General features: G+C 40.2%; 1 protein-coding gene and 1 long non-coding RNA gene across 2 annotated transcripts in view; both read right to left on the bottom strand.

Annotated features, from left to right (window-relative positions):
- LOC311116629 overlaps nucleotides 1-25,765 on the bottom strand; it is a 100,714-nt gene that overhangs the window by 2,043 nt on the left and 72,906 nt on the right. The window lies entirely within an intron of this gene.
- LOC311116617 (NLR family CARD domain-containing protein 3-like) lies at nucleotides 3,092-25,026 on the bottom strand (the record flags this gene model as incomplete). Its single annotated transcript, XM_084191680.1, has 8 exons — nucleotides 3,092-3,110; nucleotides 5,661-5,846; nucleotides 7,292-7,465; nucleotides 15,436-17,227; nucleotides 17,648-17,876; nucleotides 18,006-18,090; nucleotides 18,393-18,509; nucleotides 24,944-25,026. 8 exons carry the CDS (start codon nucleotides 25,024-25,026, stop codon nucleotides 3,092-3,094), a joined length of 2,685 nt encoding a protein of 894 aa, XP_084047806.1.

Raw genomic sequence — 25,765 nt, 5'->3', positions numbered from 1 at the left:
TGTGTGTGTGTGTCCAGTGTGTGTGTGTGTGTTATGTCCAGTGTGTGCATGTGTGTCCATTGTGTGTGTCCAGTGTGTGTTTGTGTCCAGTGTGTGTGTGTCCAGTGTGTGTGTGTGTGTGTGTGTGTGTGTGTGTGTCCAGTGTGTGTGTGTGTTTGTCCAGTGTGTGTATGTGTGTCCATTGTGTGTATGTGTGTCCAGTGTGTGTGTATGTCTAGTGTGTGTGTGTGTGTGTGTGTGTCCAGTTGTGTGTGCGTGTGTGTGTGTGTGTGTGTGTCCAGTGTGTGTGTGTATGTGTTTTTCCTTTTTGTGTGTGTGTGTGGGGCCAGTGTGTGAGTGTGTTTGTGTGTGTTTGTTTGTCCAGTGTGTGTGTGTGTCCAATGTGAATGTGTGTGTCCAGTGTTTGTGTGTCCAGTGTCTGTGTGTGTGTGTGTGGGTGTCCACTCTGTGTGTGTGTCCAGTGTGTGAGTGTGTGTGTGTGTCCAGTGTGAGTGTGTGTGTGTCCAGTGTGTGTGTGTGTGTGTGTGTGTGTGTGTCTGTGTGTGTGTGACCATTGTGTGTGTGTGTGTGTGTGTGTGTGTGTGTGTCCAGTGTGAGTGTGTGTGTGTGTGTGTGTGTCCAGTGTGTGTGTGTGTGTCCAGTGTGTGTGTGTGTGTGTGTGTGTGTATGTCCAGTGTGTGTGTGTGTGTGTCCAGTGTATGTGTGTCCAGTGTGTGTGTGTGTCCAGTGTGTGTGTGTGTGTGTGTCAAGTGTGTCCAGTGTGTGTGTGTGTGTGTCCAGTATGTGTGTGTTTGTCCAGTGTGTGTGTGTGTGTGTGTGTGTCCAGTGTGTGTGTGTGTGTGTGTGTGTCCAGTGGGTGTGTGTGTCCAGTGTGTGTTTGTGTGTGTGTGTGTGTGTGTGTGTGTGTGTAGTGTGAGTGAGTGTGTGTGTCCAGTGTGTGAGTGTGTGTGTGTTCAGTGTGTGTCCAGTGTGTGTGTGTGTGTGTTTTTGTCCATTGTGTGTGTGTATGTCCACACTGGACCCACACACACACAGGACACACAGGACACACACACACACACACACACAGGACACACACACACACACACACACACACACTGGACACACACACACACACACACACTGGACACAGAAACACACACACACACACACTGGACACACACACACACACACACTGGACCCACACACACGACACACACACACTGGACACACACACACACTGGACAGACAAACACACAAACAGTGGACACACTCACACACACACACACACACACACACACACACACACACACACACACACACACACACACACACACACACACACACACACACACACACACACACACACACACACACACACACACACACACACACACACTGAACACACACACAAAAACACACATTGGACCCACACACACACATTGGACACACACACAAACTGGACACAAACACACACACACACACACACACACACACACACACACACACACACACACACACACACACACACACACACACACACACACGGTCAGCATATAACTTAGTCCAAGTGGTGGTCAGAATGTTTGTCTTAACTAGCCTGATAACTCCAACATGTCTGATATGAACATTGACATAAACCCTCTACATACTTGTGTTTCTCCAGTCTGAAGTGTGGATCCTCCAGTCCAGCAGAGAGCAGTCTGACTCCTGAGTCTCCTGGGTGATTGTAGCTCAGGTCCAGCTCTCTCAGGTGTGAGGGGTTTGACTTCAGAGCTGAGACCAGAGAAGCACAGCCTTCCTCTGTGACTAGACAGCCTGACAGCCTGCAAAGAGTCAAATCATATTAAAATCACACTGCTATCCTTTGGTGGTGAAAATAGTGGCAGTATATTTTTTCTACATAATAAGATATATCAGTGTCCTGAAACCTGCCATATCTATTCATAAATGAATGTATAATTATTAGAAATGATCATAATATTGCTTGTAGAGAGAAACATGTATAGTACAAATATTTGAGTAGACTGACCAGAGCAGTTTAAAAAGCAGTATCAGTCAAAAGACAGACAGTGAGGTATCATATTTAGATTGTATTGAGTATACAGTCCACACCATATCTATTTTGACAGTGAAGATTACATTTTAAATGTCGCTATATACTCCAACATTTGGGATTTGAGATCAAATGTTTTATATGAGGTGACAGTATATAATGTCACCTTTTATTTGAGGATATTTTAATACATATCTGTTTCACCGTTTAGAAATGAAAGCACTTTATGTATCTAGTCCCCCATTTGAAGAAGTCATAACTATTTTGACCAATTCACTTATAGTGTATTAAAGTAGTCAAAAGTTTAGTATTTGGTTGTAAACTCGTTGGTTGCATTTGCAGTTTGTTTTGGTTGTGTTTTGGGTTATGTTTTGCCCGATAGTAACTGAATGGTGGATGATGACTGGAGTAAATTTCTGTCTAAGTGAGTAAATAACATGTTTCTAAACACTACTAAATTAATCCTGATGATGCAATGATGAAGAAAAATCATGAATGAATCATGAATAATAATGAGTGAGAAAGTTACAGAGGCTACAACGAAACATGCTAACCTCTCACCATTACCAATAACAGAAGGGGTATGATCCTTGTTCCTCTGTAACTTTCTCATTCATCATCATTCACGATTCATTCATGATTATTCATAATCACGGTAGCATCCACATGAATGTAGAAGTGTTCAGAAACATCTTCTATTTTTACTGACAATACAAGTGAAGTGACTCCAAAATGACAGGACATTATTCACCATTCAGCTTCTATTGGGAAAAACATCATCTAAAACACAACCAAGACAAACTGCAAATGTATTCAACACGTTTGTAGAATCACAAGCTTGATGTAATCACTGCAGGCAAAGAATATTGGACCAAATACTAAACTTAAGACTCCTTTAATACAATATAAGTGAATATGTCCAAATTATTAAGACTTTTTCAAATGGGAGAACTAGATACATAAAGTGCTTTCATTTCTAAACAGTAAAACAGATATGTATGAAAATACCCTAAAATAAAAGGTGACATTCTGTACTGTTGCCTAATATGAAACATTCTATCTCAAATCCAAAATCCTGGAGCACAGCACCAAATGTAAAACTGTAAGCTTCACTGTCCAAACACATATGGTGTGGACTATGTGTGCCTGGTAAACACATGTGGATCTGGTGAACAGTTATCACTTGTTGACCAACTACAGGAATACTGACCTCAGAGTCTCCAGTTTACAGTGGGGATTCCCCAGTCCAGCAGAGAGCAGCTTCACTCCTGAATCCTTCAGGTCATTGTTACTCAGATCCAGCTCTCTCAGGTGTGAGGGGTTTGACTTCGGAGCTGAGACCAGAGAAGCACAGCCTTCCTCTGTGACTAGACAGCCTGACAGCCTGCAAAGAGTCAAATCATATTAAAACCACACTGCTATTCTTTGGTGGTGAAAATATATTTTTTCAAAATTTTCAGATACATCAGTGTCCTGAAACCTGCCATATCTATTCATATATAGTAGTGTTTGGAAACATGTTATCTATTGTTAATAATGATACATTAATTTATATACAGTACCAGTCAAAAGTTTGGACACACCTACTCATTCAAGTTTTTGTTTAGTTTTTTTAAAACAATTTTTCTACATTGTAGAATAATAGTGAAGACATCAAAACTATGAAATAACACACATGGAATCATGTAGTAACCAAAAAACTGTTAAACAAATCAAAATATATTTTAGATTTTAGATTCTTAAATAGCCACCCGTTGCCTTGATGACAGCTTTGCACACTCTTGGCATTCTCTCAACCAGTTTCATGAGGTAGTCACCTGGAACGCATTTCAATTAACAGGTGTGCCTTCTTAAAAGGTAATTTGTGGAATTTATTTCCTTAATGAGTTTGAGCCAATCAGTTGTGTTGTAACAAGGTAGGGGTGGTATACAGAAGATAGCCCTATTGGGTAAAAGACCAAGTCCATATTATGGCAAGAACAGCTCAAATAAGCAAAGAGAAATGACAGTCCATCATTACTTTAAGACATGACGGTCATTCAATAAGGAACATTTCAAGAACTTTTAAAGTTTCTTCAAGTGCAGTCGCAAAAAATATCAAGCACTATGATGAAACTGGCTATCATGAGGACCGCCACAGGAATGGAAGACCCAGAGTTACCTCTCCTGCAGAGGATAAGTTCATCTGAGTTACCAGCCTCAGAAATTGCTGCCCAAATAAATTCTTCACAGAGTTCAAGTCACAGACACATCTCAACATCAACTGTTCAGAGGAGACTGTGTGAATCAGGCCTTCATGGTCGAATTCAATCAATTTTATTTTATATAGCCCTTCTTACATCAGCTAATATCTCGAAGTGCTGTACAGAAACCCAGCCTAAAACCCCAAACAGCTAGTAATGCAGGTGTAGAAGCACGGTGGCTAGGAAAAACTCCCTAGAAAGGCAAAACCTAGGAAGAAACCTAGAGAGGAACCAGGCTATGAGGGGTGGCCAGTCCTCTTCTGGCTGTGCCGGGTGGAGATTATAACAGAACCATGCCAAGATGTTCAATTGCTGCAAATAAACCACTACTAAAGGACACAAATAATAAGAAGAGACCTGCTTGGGCCAAGAATCACGAGCAATGGACATTACACAGGTGGACATTTGTCCTTTGGCCTGGAGTCCAAATTTGAGATTTTTGGTTCCAACCGCCGTGTCTTTGTGAGAAGCTGTGTGCGTGAACGGATGATCTCGGCATGTGTAGTTCCCACCGTAAAGCTTGGAGGAGGAGGTGTTATGGTGTGGGGGTGCTTTGCTGGTGACACTGTTTGTGATTTATTTAGAATTCAAGGCACACTTAACCAGCATGGCTACCACAGCATTCTGCAGCGATACGCCATCCCATCTGGTTTGGGCTTAGTGGGACTATCATTTGTTTTTCAACAGGACAATGACCCAACACACTTCCAGACTGTGTAAGGAGAGGGATTGAGTGCTGCATCAGATGACCTGGCCTCCACAATCACCCGACCTCAACCCAATTGAGATGGTTTGGGATGAGTCGGACGGCAGAGTGAAGGAAAAGCAGCCAACAAGTGCTCAGCATATGTGGGAATTCCTTCAAGACTGTTGGAAAAGCATTCCAGGTGAAGCTGGTTGAGAGAATGCCAAGAGTATGCAAAGCTGTCATCAAGGCAAAGGGTGGCTATTTGAAGAATTTCAAATATAAAATATATTTTCATTTGTTTAACACTATTTGGGTTACTACATGATTCCATATGTGTTATTTCATAGTTTTGATGTCTTCACTATTATTCTACAATGGAAAAAATAGTAAAAATAAAGAAAAACCCTTCATTGAGTAGGTGTGTCCAAACTTTTGACTGGTACTGTATATACATGAATTAATGTATGATTATTAACAGTAGATAACATGTTTCTAAACACTACTAAATTAATCATTGTGTGTGTGTGTGTCCAGTGTGTGTGTGTTTGTGTGTGTCTAGTGTGTGTTTGTGTGTGTGTGTGTGTCCTTTGTGTGTATGTGTCCAGTGTGTGTGTTTACAGTGTGTGTGTGTGTTGGTGTGTGTGTGTGTGTGTGTGTATGTGTGTCCAATGAGTGTGTGTTCATTGAGTGATACAGGAATACTGACCTCAGTGTCTCCAGTTTACAGTGGGGATTCCCCAGTCCAGCAGAGAGCAGCTTCACCCCTGAATCCTTCAGGTCATTGTTACTCAGATCCAGCTCTCTCAGGTGTGAGGGGTTTGACTTCAGAGCTGAGACCAGAGAAGCACAGCCTTCCTCTGTGACTAGACAGCCTGACAGCCTGCAAAGAGTCAAATCATATTAAAACCACACTGCTATTCTTTGGTGGTGAAGATATTGAAAGTATATTTTTCAACATTTTCAGATAAATCAGTGTCCTGAAACCTGCCCTATCTATTCATAAATGGATGTTTCATTATTAGAAATGACAAATTATCAAAGTACTGCTTGTAGATATAAAAATATGTAGTACAAATATTTGAGTAGACTGACCAGAGCAGTTTAAAAAGCAGTATCAGTCAAAAGACAAACAGTGAGGTATCAGATTTAGATTGTATTGAGTATACAGTCCACACCATATCTATTTTGACAGTGAAGCTAACATTTTAAATGTGGCTCTATACTCCAACATTTGGGATTTGAGATCAGATGTTTTATATGAGGTGACAGTATATAATGTCACCTTTTATTTGAGGGTATTTTCATACATATCTGTTTCAACATTTAGAAATGAAAGCACTTTATGTATCTAGTCCCCCATTTGAAGAAGTCATAAGTATTCTGACCAATTCACTTATAGTGTATTAAAGTAGTCAAAAGTTGAGTATTTGGTCCCAAACTCGTTGGTTGCATTTGCAGTTTGTTTTGGTTGTGTTTTGGGTTGTGTTTTGTCCGATAGTAGCTGAATGGTGGATGATGACTGGAGTAATTTTCTGTCTATGTGAGTAGATAACATGTTTCTAAACACTACTATATTAATCCTAATGATTACATGATTTAGAAAAATCATGAATGAATCATGAATAATAATGAGTGAGAAAGTTACAGAGGCTACAACAAAACATGCTAACCTCTCACCATTACCAATAACAGAGGGGGTTATGATCCTTGTGCCTCTGTAACTTTCTCATTCATCATCATTCACGATTCATTCATGATTATTCATAATCATAGTAGCATCCACATGAATGTAGAAGTGTTCAGAAACATCTTCTATTCTTACTGACAATACAAGTGAAGTGACTCCAAAATGACAGGACATTATTCACCATTCAGTTTCTATTAGGAAAAACATCATCCAAAACACAACCAAAACAAACTGCAAATGTATTCAACAAGTTTGTAGAATCACAAGCTTGACGTAATCACTGCAGGTAAGGAATATGGGACCAAATACTAAACTTATGACTACTTTAATACATTATAAGTGAATATGTCCAAATTATTACGACTTTTTCAAATGGGTGAACTAGATACATTAAGTGCTTTCATTTCTAAACAGTAACACAGATATGTATGAATACCTTCAAATAAAATTTGACATTATATACTGTTACCTAATATGAAACATTCTACCTCAAATCCAAAATGATGGAGCATAGCATCAAATGTAAAACTGTAAGCTTCACTGTCCAAACACATATGGTGTGGACTATGTGTGCCTGGTAAACACATGTGGATCTGGTGAACAGTTATCACTTGTTGACCAACTACAGGAATACTGACCTCAGAGTCTCCAGTTTACAGTGGGGATTCCCCAGTCCAGCAGAGAGCAGCTTCACTCCTGAATCCTTCAGGTCATTGTTACTCAGATCCAGCTCTCTCAGGTGTGAGGGGTTTGACTTCAGAGCTGAGACCAGAGAAGCACAGCCTTCCTCTGTGACTAGACAGCCTGACAGCCTGCAATGAGTAAAATCATATTAAAACCACACTGCTATTCTTTGGTGGTCAAAATAGTGGCAGTATATTTTTTGCAACATATTGAGATATATCAGCGTCCTGAAACCTGCCATATCTATTCATAAATGAATGTTTCATTATTGGAAATGACAAATTAACAAAGTATTGCTTGTAGATACAAAAATGCATATTACAAATATTTGAGTAGACTGACCAGAGCAGTTTAAAAAGCACTATCAGTCAAAAGACAGACAGTGAGGTATCAGATTTAGATTGTATTGAGTATACAGTCCACACCATATCTAGTTTGACAGAGAAGCTAACATTTCAAATGAAAGCACTTTATGTATCTATTCCCCCCATTTGAAGAAGTCAAAAGTATTCTGACCAATTCACTTCAAGTGTATTAAAGTAGTCAAAAGTTGAGTATTTGGTCCCAAACTCGTTGGTTGCATTTGCAGTTTGTTTTGGTTGTGTTTTGGGTTATGTTTTGCCCAATAGTAACTGAATGGTGGATGATGACTGGAGTAATTTTCTGTCTAAGTGAGTAGATAACATGTTTCTAAACATTACTAAATGAATTCTGATGATGCCATGATTAAGAAAAATTATGAATTAATCATTAATAATAATGAGTGAGAGAGTTCCAGAGGATACAACAAAATATGCTAACCTCTCACCATTAACATAAAATAAAAGGTGACATTCTGTAATTCCACCTAATATGAAACATTTTATCTCAAATCCAAAATGCTGGAGCATAGCGCCAAATTAAAAACTGTAAGCTTCACTGTCCAAACACATATGGTGTGGACTATGTGTGCCTGGTAAACACATGTGGATCTGGTGAACAATTATCACTTGTTGACCAACTACAGGAATACTGACCTCAGAGTCTCCAGTTTACAGTGGGGATTCCCCAGTCCAGCAGAGAGCAGCTTCACTCCTGAATCCTTCAGGTCATTGTTACTCAGATCCAGCTCTCTCAGGTGTGAGGGGTTTGACCTCAGAGCTGAGACCAGAGAATCACAGCCTTCCTCTGTGACTAGACAGTGTGACAGCCTGCAAAGAGTCAAATCATATTAAAACCACACTGCTATTCTTTGGCGGTGAAAATAGTGGCAGTATATTTTTTCAACATATTCAGATATATCAGTGTCCTGAAACCTGCCATATCTATTCATAAATTAATGTATCATTATTAGAAATTATCAGATTATTGCTTCTAGATAGAACATGTACAGTGAGGGAAAAAAGTATTTGATCCCCTGCTGATTATGTACGTTTGCCCACTGACAAAGAAATGATCAGTCTATCATTTTAATGGTAGGTTTATTTGAACAGTGAGAGACAGAATAACAACAAAATCCAGAAAAACGCATGTCAAAAATGTTATATATTGATTTGCATTTTAATGAGGGAAATAATTATTTGACCCCCTCTCAATCAGAAAGGTTTCTGGCTCCCAGGTGTCTTTTATACAGGTAACGAGCTGAGATTAGGAGCACACTCTTAAAGGGAGTGCTCCTAATCTCAGCTTGTTACCTGTATAAAAGACACCTGTCCACAGAAGCAATCAATCAATCAGATTCCAAACTCTCCACCATGGCCAAGACCAAAGAGCTCTCCAAGGATGTCAGGGACAAGATTGTAGACCTACACAAGGCTGGAATGGGCTACAAGACCATCGCCAAACAATTGGTGAGAAGGTGACAACAGTTGGTGCGATTATTCGCAAATGGAAGAAACACAAAAAAACTGTCAATCTCCCTCGGCCTGGGGCTCCATGCAAGATATCACCTCGTGGAGTTGCAATGATTATTTACATTTTAGCAGACGCTCTTATCCAGAGCGACTTACATTTAGTGCATACATTATATTTTTAATTTTTTTCATACTGGCCCCCTGTGGGAATCGAACCCACAACCCTGGCATTGCAAATGCCATGCTCTACCAACTGAGCTAAATCCCTGCCGGCCATTCCCTCCCCTACCTGGACCAATTGTGCACCGCCCCATGGGTCTCCCGGTCGCGGCCAGCTACGACAGAGACTGGATTTGAACCAGGATCTCTAGTGGCACAGCTAGCACTGCGATGCAGTGCCTTAGACCACTGCGCCACTCAGGAGAATTACAGGAATTCCAGGAACTACAGGAATTATGAGAACAGTGAGGAATCAGCCCAGAACTACACGGGAGGATCTTGTCAATGATCCCAAGGCAGCTGGGACCATAGTCACCAAGAAAAAAATTGGTAACACACTATGCCAGGGTTCTTCAATTCCGGTCCTGGAGGGCCGAAACACCTCTGTTTTTCATCCTCTCCTTCTAATCAGGGGCTAATTCAGACCTGGGACACCAGGTGAGTGCAATTAACTACCAGGTAGAAATTAAAAAAACACAAGTGTTTCGGCCCTCCAGGACCGGAATTGAAGAACCCTGCACTATGCCGTGAAAGGACTGAAACCCTGCAGCGCCCGCAAGGTCCCCCTGCTCAAGAAAGCACTTATACAGGCCCGTCTGAAGTTTGCCAATGAACATCTGAATGATTCAGAGGAGAACTGGGTGAAAGTATTGTGGTCAGATGAGACCAAAAACTAGGTCTTTGGCATCAACTCAACTCGCCGTGTTTGGAGGAGGAGGAATGCTGCCTATGACCCCAAGAACACCATCCCCACCGTCAAACATGGAGGTGGAAACATTATGCTTTGGGGGTGTTTTTCTGCTAAGGGGACAGGCCAACTTCACCGCATCAAAGGGACGATGGACGGGGCCATGTACCGTCAAATCTTGGATGAGAACCTCCTTCCCTCAGTCAGGGCATTGAAAATGGGTCGTGGATGGGTATTCCAGCATGACAATGACCCAAAACACACGGCCAAGGCAACAAAGGAGTGGCTCAAGAAGAAGCACATTAAGGTCCTGGAGTGGCCTAGCCAGTCTCCAGACCTTAATCCCATAGAAAATCTGTGGAGGGAGCTGAAGGTTCGAGTTGCGAAACGTCAGCCTCAAAACCTTAATGACTTGGAGAAGATCTGCAAAGAGGAGTGGGACAAAATCCCTCCTGAGATGTGTGCAAACCTGGTGGCCAACTACAAGAAACGTCTGACCTCTGATTGCCAACAAGGGTTTTGCCACCAAGTACTAAGTCATGTTTTGCAGAGGGGTCAAATATTTATTTCCCTCATTAAAATGCAAATCAATTTATAACATTTTTGACATGCGTTTTTCTGGATTTCTTTATTGTTATTCTGTCTCTCACTGTTCAAATAAACCTATCATTAAAATGATGGACTGATCATGTCTTTGTCAGTGGGCAAATGTACAAAATCAGCAGGGGATCAAATACTTTTTTCCCTCACTGTATAGTACAAATATTTGAGTAGACTGACCAGAGCAGTTTAAAAAGCATTATCAGTCAAAAGACAGACGGTGAGGTATCAGATTTAGATTGTATGAGTATACAGTCCACACCATATCTATTTTGACAGAGAAGCTAACATTTCAAATGAAAGCACTTTATGTATCTATTCCCCCCATTTGATGAAGTCAAAAGTATTCTGACCAATTCACTTCAAGTGTATTAAAGTAGTCAAAGGTTTAGTATTTGGTCCCAAACTCGTTGGTTGCATTTGCAGTTTGTTTTGGTTGTGTTTTGGGTTATGTTTTGCCCAATAGTAACTGAATGGTGGATGATGACTGGATTAATTTTCTGTCTAAGTGAGTAGATAACATGTTTCTAAACATTACTAAATGAATCCTGATGATGCCATGATTAAGAAAAATTATGAATTAATCATTAATAATAATGAGTGAGAGAGTTCCAGAGGCTACAACAAAATATGCTAACCTCTCACCATTAACATAAAATAAAAGGTGACCTTTCTGTAATTCCACCTAATATGAAACATTTTATCTCAAATCCAAAATGCTGGAGCATAGCGCCAAATTAAAAACTGTAAGCTTCACTGTCCAAACACATATGGTGTGGACTATGTGTGCCTGGTAAACACATGTGGATCTGGTGAACAGTTATCACTTGTTGACCAACTACAGGAATACTGACCTCAGAGTCTCCAGTTTACAGTGGGGATTCCCCAGTCCAGCAGAGAGCAGCTTCACTCCTGAATCCTTCAGGTCATTGTAGCTCAGGTCCAGCTCTCTCAGGTGTGAGGGGTTTGACCTCAGAGCTGAGACCAGATAATCACAGCCTTCCTCTGTGACTAGACAGTGTGACAGCCTGCAAAGAGTCAAATCATATTAAAACCACACTGCTATTCTTTGGCGGTGAAAATAGTGGCAGTATATTTTTTCAACATATTCAGATATATCAGTGTCCTGAAACCTGCCATATCTATTCATAAATTAATGTATCATTATTAGAAATTATCAGATTATTGCTTCTAGATAGAACATGTACAGTGAGGGAAAAAAGTATTTGATCCCCTGCTGATTTTGTACGTTTGCCCACTGACAAAGAAATGATCAGTCTATCATTTTAATGGTAGGTTTATTTGAACAGTGAGAGACAGAATAACAACAACAAAATCCAGAAAAACGCATGTCAAAAATGTTATAAATTGATTTGCATTTTAATGAGGAAAATAATTATTTGACCCCCTCTCAATCAGAAAGGTTTCTGGCTCCCAGGTGTCTTTTATACAGGTAATGAGCTGAAATTAGGAGCACACTCTTAAAGGGAGTGCTCCTAATATCAGCTTGTTACCTGTATAAAAGACACCTGTCCACAGAAGCAATCAATCAATCAGATTCCAAACTCTCCACCATGGCCAAGACCAAAGAGCTCTCCAAGGATGTCAGGGACAAGATTGTAGACCTACACAAGGCTGGAATGGGCTACAAGACCATCGCCAAACAATTGGTGAGAAGGTGTCAACAGTTGGTGCGATTATTCGCAAATGGAAGAAACACAAAAAAACTGTCAATCTCCCTCGGCCTGGGGCTCCATGCAAGATATCACCTCGTGGAGTTGCAATGATTATTTACATTTTAGCAGACGCTCTTATCCAGAGCGACTTACATTTAGTGCATACATTATATTTTTAATTTTTTTCATACTGGCCCCCTGTGGGAATCGAACCCACAACCCTGGCATTGCAAATGCCATGCTCTACCAACTGAGCTACATCCCTGCCGGCCATTCCCTCCCCTACCTGGACCAATTGTGCGCCGCCCCATGGGTCTCCCGGTCATGGCCGGCTACAACAGAGCCTGGATTCGAACCAGGATCTCTAGTGGCACAGCTAGCACTGCAATGCAGTGCCTTAGACCACTGCGCCACTCAGGAGAATTACAGGAATTCCAGGAACTACAGGAACTACAGGAATTATGAGAACAGTGAGGAATCAGCCCAGAACTACACGGGAGGATCTTGTCAATGATCCCAAGGCAGCTGGGACCATAGTCACCAAGAAAAAAATTGGTAACACACTATGCCAGGGTTCTTCAATTCCGGTCCTGGAGGGCCGAAACACCTCTGTTTTTCATCCTCTCCTTCTAATCAGGGGCTAATTCAGACCTGGGACACCAGGTGAGTGCAATTAACTACCAGGTAGAAATTAAAAAAACACAAGTGTTTCGGCCCTCCAGGACCGGAATTGCAGAACCCTGCACTATGCCGTGAAAGGACTGAAACCCTGCAGCGCCCGCAAGGTCCCCCTGCTCAAGAAAGCACTTATACAGGCCCGTCTGAAGTTTGCCAATGAACATCTGAATGATTCAGAGGAGAACTGGGTGAAAGTATTGTGGTCAGATGAGACCAAAAACTAGGTCTTTGGCATCAACTCAACTCGCCGTGTTTGGAGGAGGAGGAATGCTGCCTATGACCCAAAGAACACCATCCCCACCGTCAAACATGGAGGTGGAAACATTATGCTTTGGGGGTGTTTTTCTGCTAAGGGGACAGGACAACTTCACCGCATCAAAGGGACGATGGACGGGGCCATGTACGGTCAAATCTTGGATGAGAACCTCCTTCCCTCAGTCAGGGCATTGAAAATGGGTCGTGGATGGGTATTCCAGCATGACAATGACCCAAAACACACGGCCAAGGCAACAAAGGAGTGGCTCAAGAAGAAGCACATTAAGGTCCTGGAGTGGCCTAGCCAGTCTCCAGACCTTAATCCCATAGAAAATCTGTGGAGGGAGCTGAAGGTTCGAGTTGCCAAACGTCAGCCTCAAAACCTTAATGACTTGGAGAAGATCTGCAAAGAGGAGTGGGACAAAATCCCTCCTGAGATGTGTGCAAACCTGGTGGCCAACTACAAGAAACGTCTGACCTCTGATTGCCAACAAGGGTTTTGCCACCAAGTACTAAGTCATGTTTTGCAGAGGGGTCAAATATTTATTTCCCTCATTAAAATGCAAATCAATTTATAACATTTTTGACATGCGTTTTTCTGGATTTCTTTATTGTTATTCTGTCTCTCACTGTTCAAATAAACCTATCATTAAAATGATGGACTGATCATGTCTTTGTCAGTGGGCAAACGTACAAAATCAGCAGGGGATCAAATACTTTTTTCCCTCACTGTATAGTACAAATATTTGAGTAGACTGACCAGAGCAGTTTAAAAAGCAGTATCAGTCAAAAGACAGACGGTGAGGTATCAGATTTAGATTGTATTGAGTATACAGTCCACACTATATCTATTTTGACAGAGAAGCTAACATTTTAAATGAAAGCACTTTATGTATCGATTCCCCCCATTTGAAGAAGTCAAAAGTATTCTGACCAATTCACTTCAAGTGTATTAAAGTAGTCAAAGGTTTAGTATTTGGTCCCAAACTCGTTGGTTGCATTTGCAGTTTGTTTTGGTTGTGTTTTGGGTTATGTTTTGCCCAATAGTAACTGAATGGTGGATGATGACTGGATTAATCTTCTGTCTAAGTGAGTAGATAACATGTTTCTAAACACTACTAAATTAATCCTGATAATACAACAAAACATGCTAACCTCTCACCATTAACATAAAATAAAAGGTGACATTCTGTACTGTAACCTAATATGAAACGTTTTATCTGAAATCTAAATTGCTGGATTATAGCGCCAAATTTAAAACTGTAAGCTTCACTGTCCAAACACATATAAGCTCCTGAGTGGCGCAGTGGTCTAAGGCACTGCATTGCAGTGCTAACTGTGCCACTAGATCCTGGTTCGAATCCAGGCTCTGACGCGACCGGGAGACTCATGGGCGGCGCACAATTGGCCCAGCGTCATCCAGGGTAGGGGAGGGAATGGCCGGCAGGGATGTAGCTCAGTTGATAGAGCATGGCGTTTGCAACGCCAGGGTTGTGGGTTCGATTCCCACGGGGGGCCAATATTTAAAAAATATGTATTCACTACCTGTAAGTCGCTCTGGATAAGAGCGTCTGCTAAATGACTAAAATGTAAACATATGGTGTGGACTATGTGTGCCTGGTAAACACATATGAATCTGGTGAACAGTTATCACTTGTTGACCAACTACAGGAATACTGACCTCAGAGTCTCCAGTTTACAGTGGGGATTCCCCAGTCCAGCAGAGAGCAGCTTCACTCCTGAATCCTTCAGGTCATTGTTACTCAGATCCAGCTCTCTCAGGTGTGAGGGGTTTGAACTCAGAGCTGAGACCAGAGAAGTACAGCCTTTCTCTGTGACTCCACAGCCTGACAGCCTGACAGAGAGATCATCATGATTTCACAAACACACTGTTAATTTAACACCAGTAGTGTAGAAGGACAATGGCAGATGCATTTGGTTTATTCTCTTAAACAACATATAGATTAATCTTCCGTCTCCTAGAATTGTATGGTCATATTGTTATACTAATGTGAACATCAATGCATTGATTCAGTAAGTTTTTCAATGTAATATTATACATTATATACATATTATAATACATATATATTTCTCTAAACTGAATATTTCTTCCTGATGATTAGTACTTAAATGTCATTTTATGTACTCACAGAGCAGCTCTGGAGGCTTTGACCACTGGCAGCAGCCTCAGAAGACCTTCCTCTGATCTGGAGTATTTCTTCAGGTCAAACACATCCAGCTCCTTTTCTGAAGTCAGCAACACAAAGACCAGAGCTGACCACTGTGCAGGTGACAGTTCTTCTTCTGAGAGACTTCCTGATCTCAGGTAGCTTTGGATCTCCTCCACTAGAGAATGGTCATTCAGTTCATTCAGACAGTGGAACAGATTGATGCACCTCTCTGGAGAGGGATTCTCCCTGATCTTCTCCTTGATGTACTTGACTGTTTCTTCATGGCTCTGTGAGCTGCTTCTTGTCTTTGTCAGTAGACCTCGTAAGTACTTCTGATTGGACTCCAGTGAGAGGCCCAGAAGGAAGCGGAGGAACAGGTCCAGGTTTCCCGTCTCACTTTGTAAGGCTTTATCCACAGCACTCTTGTAGAAAGTAACTTCAGGCATGTCTCTGAACAGTGCAAAAAAGTTCCTGGTTGATTGAGGTTTTGCCATTAGATTCTCATTGTTGTTGATGAATGAGAGGAACACATATACAGCAGCCAGAAACTCCTGAATGCTCAGATGCACGAAGCAGTACACCTTGTCCTGGTACAGCCCACATTCCTCTTTAAAGAGCTGTGTGCACAATCCTGAGTACACTGAGGCTTCATTGACATCAATGCCAGCCTCTTTCAGGTCTTCTTCATAGAAAATCAGATTGCCATTCACAAGCTGTTGAAAAGCCAGTTTTCCCAGTGACAGAATGCTCTCTTTATTCCAGTGTGGACCTGTCTCTTCTTTCCCAAGATACTTTTCATTCTTCTGTTTGGTATGAAACTCCACAAGGTGTGTGTACATCTCAGTCAGAGTCTTGGGCATCTCTTCTGTCTTGTCTGTACTCAACATGTGTTCAAGGACTGTTGCAGAAATCCAACAGAAGACTGGAATGTGGCACATGATGTGGAGGCTCCTTGATGTCTTTATGTGTGAGATGATTCTGCTGGCCAGGTCCTGATCACTGAATCTCTTCCTGAAGTACTCCTCCTTCTGTGGGTCATTGAACCCTCGTACCTCTGTCACCTGGTCAACACACCCTGAAGGGATCTTATTGGCTGCTGCAGGTCGGGTAGTTATCCAGAGGAGAGCAGAGGGAAGCAGATTTCCCTTGATGAGATTTGTCAGCAGAACATCCACTGAGGTTGACTTTGTGATGTCACAGCATATCTTGTTCTTCTTGAAGTCTAGGGGCAGTCGGCACTCATCCAGACCATCAAAGATGAACAGAACTTTGTACTTGTCGTAGTTGGAGATTCTTGATTCTTTGGTTTCCATTGAGAAGTGATTGAGAAGTTCAATGAAAGTCTGTTTTTTCTTTTTCATCGAATGTAGCTCCCGAAAAGGGAATGAAAATACAAACTGGACATCCTGATTTGCTTTTCCTTCAGCCCAGTCCAGAATGAACTTCTGCACAGAGACTGTTTTTCCAATGCCAGCGACTCCCTTTGTCAGCACAGTTCTGATAAGTTTGTCTTGTCCAGTTAAGGGTTTGAAGATGTCGTTACATTTGATTGCAGTCTCTGGTCTTGCTTGTTTCCTGGTTGTTGTCTCAATCTGTCTCAGCTCATGTTCATTATTGACCTCTCCTGTTCCACCCTCTGTGATGTAGAGCTCTGTGTAGATCTTATTGAGAAGTGTTGGGTTTCCTTGTTTAGCAATCCCCTCAAATACACACTGAAACTTCTTCTTTAGATTCGATTTGAGTTCACGTTGACAAATCACAGCAAGCTCATCTGAATGAAGAAATAACACAGAGGATATTAATATTACGTCTGTTTTAATGCCTACAATATTGTGGGACTGTTATAACATTTTAAATTATAATAATTTATTTGTATAACTGACTGTATAAATGTGTAAATGTTCTCATAATGCATTACAGACTGGTATGACTGATTATATTATTATTGGTATTATCTCTCTCTCTCTCTCTCTCTCTCTCTCTCTCTCTCTCTCTCTCTCTCTCTCTCTCTCTCTCTCTCTCTCTCTCTCAACACAACACAACACATCCCTGCTGCTAGTTGATGAGGTCACTAGGTGTTGTGTTAAGGCTGCTACAATATCATTGAGTTACACAGCTACTTTAGCTGTACTTTAGCTACAGCTTTTAAATGTTATAAAACAGCATTCAACACGAGGCAGACAGCTCTTACTTTTCTCCAGTGTGTCAGCAAGCTCCTTCTGGTTCATTTTCCTCAGGACGTGCAGTGTGATCTTCAGAGCCCCCTCTCTGGCACTGCTCTCCTGCTTCTCATCTTCAGCATCCACCACTTCCTTATCCTGCTTCTGACTCTCAAAGCCTTCTGGGAGTTCTGGACTAAGAATCCTCTTGAACATCTTCAGCTCGTTCTTCACAAATGTCATAATATTCTCTTCAAGCAACTGAAAGAAATCAAGTAAATCAGTTAAGCAAGAGACTAAATGCTTTCTCATTAACACATGAATTAATGATTGAAAGATCAACTTTACTTGAGGTAAACAAAAACAAATGTACATAACAGGACCACATACACTGAATATGGAGGCCAGGTCTGTTTGATGACTCTGGGAAGACTGACCACTGAGAATCTCTGACTCTGATCTCTCCTGTTGGTTTCTGTGGAAAAAACATGAGATTACATCTCCTCATCCAGGGAGTGCACACACACACACACACACACACACACACACACACACACACACACACACACACACACACACACACACAGACACACACACACACACACACAGGGAGGGATGTAGTGTTTGTTTAATATTGTTTCAGGACTATGAAAATGGAAAAAATTATTAGCCTATGGATTATGAAAACAACAAAAATAAATGGTAAAATGGGAGAGGAGAAATGACTAGAGACAGTGTTGTTTAACTCACTGACCATGACCCATGAGTTCTTCTTACCTTTGTTCAGCAGAAAAGTCTCCCTCTCTAAACTTCATAGGTTGATTCATAGACAGGTCACTCTTCATGGACACACAGCTGGGTACAGGGGAGGCTGGTCTCTCCTGCTTGATTGGACTTCAACACAACAGAGACAAGGATTACATCTCTCATCTACTCTAATCATGTTTTTTGCTAAATACTACATATCTGCCTCACTCTCAGAGAAATAAGTAGTACTGCTAGGTTTTACACAGTAATAATATATATCTGCCTCACTCTCTGAGAAATAAGTAGTACTGCTAGGTTTTACACAGAAATAATATATATCTGCCTCACTCTCAGAGAAATAAGTAGTACTGCTAGGTTTTACACAGTAATAATATATATCTACCTCACTCTCTGAGAAATAAGTAGTACTGCTAGGTTTTACAGAGTAATAATATATATATATCTGCCTCACTCTCAAAGAAATAAGTAGTACTACTAGGTTTTACACAGTAATAATATATATCTACCTCACTCTCTGAGAAATAAGTAGTACTGCTAGGTTTTACACAGTAATAATATATATCTGCCTCACTCTCAGAGAAATAAGTAGTACTACTAGGTTTAACACAGTAATAATATATATATATATGCCTCACTCTCAGAGAAATAAGTAGTACTACTAGGTTTTACACAGTAATAATATATCTGCCTCACTCTCAGAGAAATAAGTAGTACTACTAGGTTTTACACAGTAGTAATATATATATGCCTCACTCTCAGAGAAATAAGTAGTACTGCTAGGTTTTACACAGTCATAATATATATCTGCCTCACTCTCAGAGAAATAAGTAGTACTGCTAGGTTTTACACAGCTATATATATATTTCTGCCTCACTCTCAGAGAAATAAGTAGTACTACTAGGTTTTACACAGTAAAAATATATACCTGCCTCACTCTCTGAGAAATAAGTAGTACTGCTAGGTTTTACACAGTCATAATATATATATCTGCCTCACTCTCAGAGAAATAAGTAGTACTGCTAGGTTTTACACAGTCATAATATATCTGCCTCACTCTCTGAGAAATAAGTAGTACTGCTAGGTTTTACACAGTAATAATATATATCTGTCTCACTCTCTGAGAAATAAGTAGTACTGCTAGGTTTTACACAGTAATAATAATCAAAAAGAACGCTCGATTGAGGTGTTACTTTGGCAGATAATGTCACCCATCTAAATACATTGTTTGTTATTAATTTTTTATAATTATCTAAATGTATGTTGTTTTTGGTTTATGTCAGTTTCATTGTGCTATGCTATAAATTGTTATTTTATTGTTGTAAGTGGTAAAATGAACTAGAAAATGTCATATTTTGCAATTCTGAGTAATTACTACTTTAGTAAGGATATACACGTTATTCAGTACTACTGCAGTTGCTAAATAATTCCAATAGATGGCAGCATAAGACCATGAATGACATTTCAGAAGGTTAGTTTAGTTTTCTCCCTGGATACACCACCACTCCCCCTCACAGGAAAACTCCTGCACACGCTTTTTACTGTCCCTTTCCACACTGCTAACGCCTGGACATTACTTTAGTCACCTCTGGTCGAGAAAAACTTATTTTCCTAGTACATTCATTGTCAGATTCATCAACCACCCGAGCCACTGCCTGTTCACCCCGCTATCATCCAATAGCGAGGTCAGTACAGGTGCATCAAAGCTGGGACTGAGAGAATGAAAAACAGCTTCTATCTCAAGGCCATCAGACTGTTAAATAGCCATCACTAGGACATTAGAGGCTGCTGCTGCCTATTGAAATCACTGTTCACTTTAATAATGTTTACATATCTTGCACTACTCATCTCATATGTATATACTGTATTCTATAATATACTACTGTATCTTAGTCCATACCGCTCTGTCATTGCTTGTCCATATATGTATATATTCTTAAATTCCATTCCTTACTAGTTTTGTGTGTATTGGGTATATGTTGTGAAATTGTTAGATATTACTTGTTAGATATTACTGCACTGTCGGAGCTAGAAGCACAAGCATTTCGCTACACCCGCTATAACATCTGCTAAACACGTGTATGTGACAAATACACTTTGATTTGATTTGATGTAATTTATTGGCGGGCTGGAAGATGCACTCTTGTCTTTTCTATTCCGAGGTTATTTACTCCCAATATCAGATATTAAGATTATTTTCTATAATGCATGTATACTAGGGTTGAGGTTAGTGCATCTGACTAGTGATTATTTACCCGGGGTTCAACACCTGCTATAGTCAATATTTTGTTGCTCTTCCAAAAGCATCACAGGCCTAATACGAGATATATAGCTAACTAAAGTAATGAGTGACCATCTTAGAAAATCATGGGACATATAGTATTTGGTTGCATAATATTTTATGTCAATCATATTGCTGCTTGTAGCCTATGACTGATGCTTCGTTGTCTTATGCTGCCATCTATTGGAAATATTTAGCAATTAAAAGTTATTAATTCACATACAGACATTGGTGAGGCAGCTGAGAAATAAAGTGAATTAGATCAGTCTCAAACCTGACCCACGCCATTTGCTGGACTTTCACACAGAGTTTACTAAGTCACCCAATTCAAACCACATTTGAAAAATAAAACAAATGTGTCTTATTTATCAAGTGTTCTGTTTTGCAATTATACATATAATAAAATAACAACAAAATAATCAAAACGCTATGTAATACTATAATTGTATTTACTAAGATAATATTATTACTAAAATAGTTTCTAAAAGTGTTCTAGGCTACCCTACCCTAGAATTAGGGGTTAGGGTTACGGCTAAATTAGGTTATAAGTAGGGTAAGAGTTTCTGTATAGCACTTTGTGACATCTGCTGGTGTAAAAAGGGCTTTATGAATACATTTGATTGATTGTTAGGTTTAGGGTTTATATGGCAAAAAACAGTATGGGTTTATGGCACTCTTGCTCCTCCATGTGGCCGTATGTGGGTACTACATAACTCACTCATGACACTTGCTAGGCTCATAATCTGAGGTAGCAACTGCGTCAGATCTACAAATCAATGAGCTAGACCACCCGATTAGACAACAATCACCCCATTATATCCATTTGGTTTGCAACTCAGTGAACCTGCGCAGCATTCGCTCAATTTGATGCCTACTAACAAAGATTTCGATGCATATCAAATTACCCAGCAGCCATTTAGAAACAACAAGTTGTCAAAAAAAGTGTTATTTCTTAATAAAAAAATGTATTCTGGCTCTTTAAAATCGGCCACATCTTGAAAAAGAGGACAGGGACATGCGTTTTGTTTAGATTGTACACTTTTTTCTTAAAACAAATATGGTTAACCATGACCAGAACATTTTTAATGTTTGATGGCTATCCGCCAGCAATTGCCTCATAAACTGTGTCTCACCTCACTATTGGTGACCACAACATCTACTCAGGTGAACAGTGTGCGCGCTCACCAAGTAGCCATAACCTTGTTAATAATCAGTTACCTGAGGTAAACCTACAGGGTTAACGCTCACCAAGTAGCCGTAACCTTGTTAATAATAAGTTACCTGAGGTAAACCTACAGGGTTAACGCAGGCAGGTCTCATTGATAACAATAGTGAAGCTGGCATTGTGACGCAGAACAATGGGCTGGGAATAGAACGTTCTGAAGGCGAGTCGGTGTCACGGAGCTCAATAGAACTAATAGGAGCTGGTAGGGTGAAAAATACCCTAAAATAAGGCCTGTTTTTTCGCAATTACATCATAACCAGGGACAGAAGGTAATATTATTAAACTGGGCTCCATGGCGGATGCAATTAACTAGTTTTTATCCGAAAAAAAGCAATGTTAAAAATGACGTGTGTCCTGCCTACTTGAGGCGCCCCGAAAATAATATTCAAAAGTTTGGTCCTTGGACACAGAGGGGTTAAACACTAAAGTTACCGTCCATCTAGTGAAGAGGGGAGAACCGGACAGAGGGAGCGTAGGAAGCCAGCATCCGTCAATGAGAGGGGAGAAGCCCTCCACGGTATTTAACAGGTGGAAGAAACAACCCGGGAGCTCCATCGGTCCACAAGAAATGCAGGCAGCCGGTGATGATGTAGTGGTAGGTAGGATAACTAGGATGCTGCTGGTAGAGTAGCTAGCTTAGCTAGCTGTACCGACTAGCTTGGCTAACTAGCAGGTCGTTCGTCTGTCCCTCGTCTCGAGGATGATGACGAATCCGGTGAACCACACAATTAAACAAGAACAGCGAGTGAAAAGGATCTGGCTACACTCATACTGTCCCTGACCGTAAAGCAAAAAGCAAATTGAACAATAAACTTCGGCATCTCAACACTGTATCGAACTCTGTCGTTGTTCCCCGAGATCACCTCAGACCACTCTGCGCGTAACTGGACAATATGCTTGGCGCCAAACCGTACGGGGACGCGGACAGTTCCAGAACGCGGACATGAGCACTGCCAAACAATAAACTAAACCCAGTCTTTACAGTGTCTTACAAAACCATTTATTATTATTTTTTATATGTAAAACAAACATTCAAAGTTTTTTTATAACAATATTTTGAGATCTGGGCCCATATCCAAAAAAGCGTCTCAGAGTAGAAAATTGGTCGTATAAGTGTTGTATCAGCAATTCTACTCTTATGGGTATAAATTAAAGCTATGCATGAAGTCTCTAGTCGGCAGATATTTAGGACACCTCATGAGCTGTTCTAACATGTTAAGAGTTAACAGCAGGTGTCTTGATAATACTATAGAATAATGCAGTGAGTCAGTGGTTCCTGCGCCACATGTAATTGCTTTAGAGTAGTTAAAATAATGTTTCTATATTTCTATATGATCAATCCATAAATAATATAGAACTACATGCTACCGTATGTCTTGTGCTTTTGGCATTGATTTCTGTATAATAATTATGTATAATAAATGTTGGTGATTCAATATCCTAGTTAATCATTACATGTATTTTAACACACTATCTATGTTTTGCTCAGTCTGGCAGTTACCCAGAACTATCAGAGGCTCTCTCTCTTGTGGCTGCTGCTGATGACAACTGCATGTATGTTTTCATAATAATGATGTCTGCATAACATTTTGTCTTCATTTTGGCAGATTAACTCATGCTTATTTCTGAATATTAACTCAGGTTTTCGCCCAGCGGCAAATGAGTTGGAGCTGTGGCAGGCATTGGACCTGTGGCCGAAAAGTGTCCAGTTTGAATCCCGGGCCGGGTGCTGGAAAGAACGGGCGGAATTGATCTGACCCCTGGAGAGCTAATGGGTTCACATCCTCAAAACATTCACCTTTCGTTGGGCCCTTGAGCAAGGCCCTTAACCCCACAACATGCTCTCCATCCAGGGGAACTGCACTGCAGCTTGAACCTGTGCTGGTCTCAACTGTATGTGTGAGGTCTGCTGTTTGGGGGGGTTAAGAATGGAGCAGAAAATACATGTTTTTGTTGTTTGCTGCAACTAATGGACAAAGTTGTATTGTATTGTAATGTTTTGTATTGTAAAGAAGTCAGCCAGAGTTGACGTGGGCCATCGTTCAAACAAAGAGATGCCTCTCTGGCCACCAGTGTGTTTGCATATAACCAAGATCAATTCTACCCCCCATACAATACTTTTATACACAGTAATTACTTTTTATATATAATAATAATAATAATAATAATAATAATAATAATAATAATAATTACTTATACACATTACATTTTGGATAGATAGTACTCAGACATCTATAGTGTTTACAGTAATGACTATTACCGATCATGATCTTTTTTAATCCCACCCCTCTGCTACTCTCTGCCCCGCCCACCTATCTCCGTAGAACATCCTCTTTTGATTTCCACCTGCCATATTTTTTTCAACTGTGCTGTGATGTCATACATGCATTTCTAACCTTTCTAGTCGCATAGTATCCACAGACTAAATTAAAGGTCAATATTTTTCATAAGAGTATTATTCTATTGTTGATTGACTGACTATGGCTTTCAAAATCCCCAGCACTGCTATTTATAAGGATCATTTAAAATGAATATTGGGATTTTTAAACCATTCCTATTGTCATATATTGTCCTATATATTCTTAGCAAAAACAACGCTTGTAACAACGATCAGAATTAGTAAAAACAATAAGGTTATGCATGACAACATATTAGACATGACACAATCATTAGACAATGATTGTGTCATGCAAAACTTCTATAGATGTGTGTTTATGCTGGTAAAGATGTCTGTGTATGCTGGTAAAGATGTTGTGTGTGTGTGTGTGTGTGTGTGTGTGTGTGTGTGTGTGTGTGTGTGTGTGTGTGTGTGTGTGTGTGTGTGTGTGTGTGTGTGTGTGTGTGTGTGCTGGTGAGACAACCACATATCACAGTCAAATATACAGGATACAAACATTTCATTCCAGCTAAATAGCGTTTTGCTAAACAAAAATTAATACACAACAATCTATTAATTAACATCTTAGAACAACAATATTTTACAGACACGTGAAAAAATTGTGGATATAGCGTTTTAGAAATAAACTTATAAATTCTTAAACAACATTGTCATCTCACCTCTTAGCTTTGGTGTCATGTTCCCCAGAGAGACTCATTTTAGAGGCAGGGACCCCCTCCTCTCTCTCCCCAGACAGACTCATTTTAGAGGCAGGGCCCCCCTCCTCTCTCTCCCCAGAGAGACTCATATTAGAGGCAGGGCCCCCCTCCTCTCTCTCCCCAGAGAGACTCATTTTAGACCACTGACCCCTAAACAGAGATCCAACATGTTGGTTGTGGTGAACACAGTGACAACTAATTATTGAAGGTCAATTGTTCTATTTTATTCATTATCTCTTAGAAATAAAACATTTACTAACAGATACATCCAAACAGTCAGGTGATTTAATACAATCACATCAACACGTAGTCATGACTGATGATGTTAACCTTTTCTCCATGTAGTGGAACTAATAATAATAATAATAATATAATATTAATAATAATACAATAATATTATTATTAATAGTAATTAATAATAATAATGTCTCACTTTTTCTTGTAATAATTTAACTCATTCTAGTGTGTTGCTTTGTTCAACAGGTCTGCTATTATTATGATATTATTGAATTTAATTCATAATATCAATGTTAAGAAAAGTACGTTCAGGTTTCATACCAAATTACAAAGGAAGTAGGAGCTCATTGTAATTTTGAAAACAACAAATGTTCTGATATTCTGAAAGATTATTTAGAACTATGATACATTAACATTTTTACAAATTGTAAAATCACCACGATATACGAATCCTATAATACGAGATATGAACAATATGTTTTTGAATTTGACTTGCCTACGCCCAATTAGCGCCATTTTGTATGATTGAACTGACACGTACCTGTC

The sequence above is a fragment of the Coregonus lavaretus genome, assembly GCF_964263955.1.
Source record: "Coregonus lavaretus genome assembly, contig: HAP1_SCAFFOLD_228, whole genome shotgun sequence".
NCBI classification, from domain to species: Eukaryota; Metazoa; Chordata; class Actinopteri; order Salmoniformes; family Salmonidae; genus Coregonus; species Coregonus lavaretus.
Note: the sequence above shows the minus strand (reverse complement) of the source record. Positions and strands in the feature narration are given on the sequence as shown.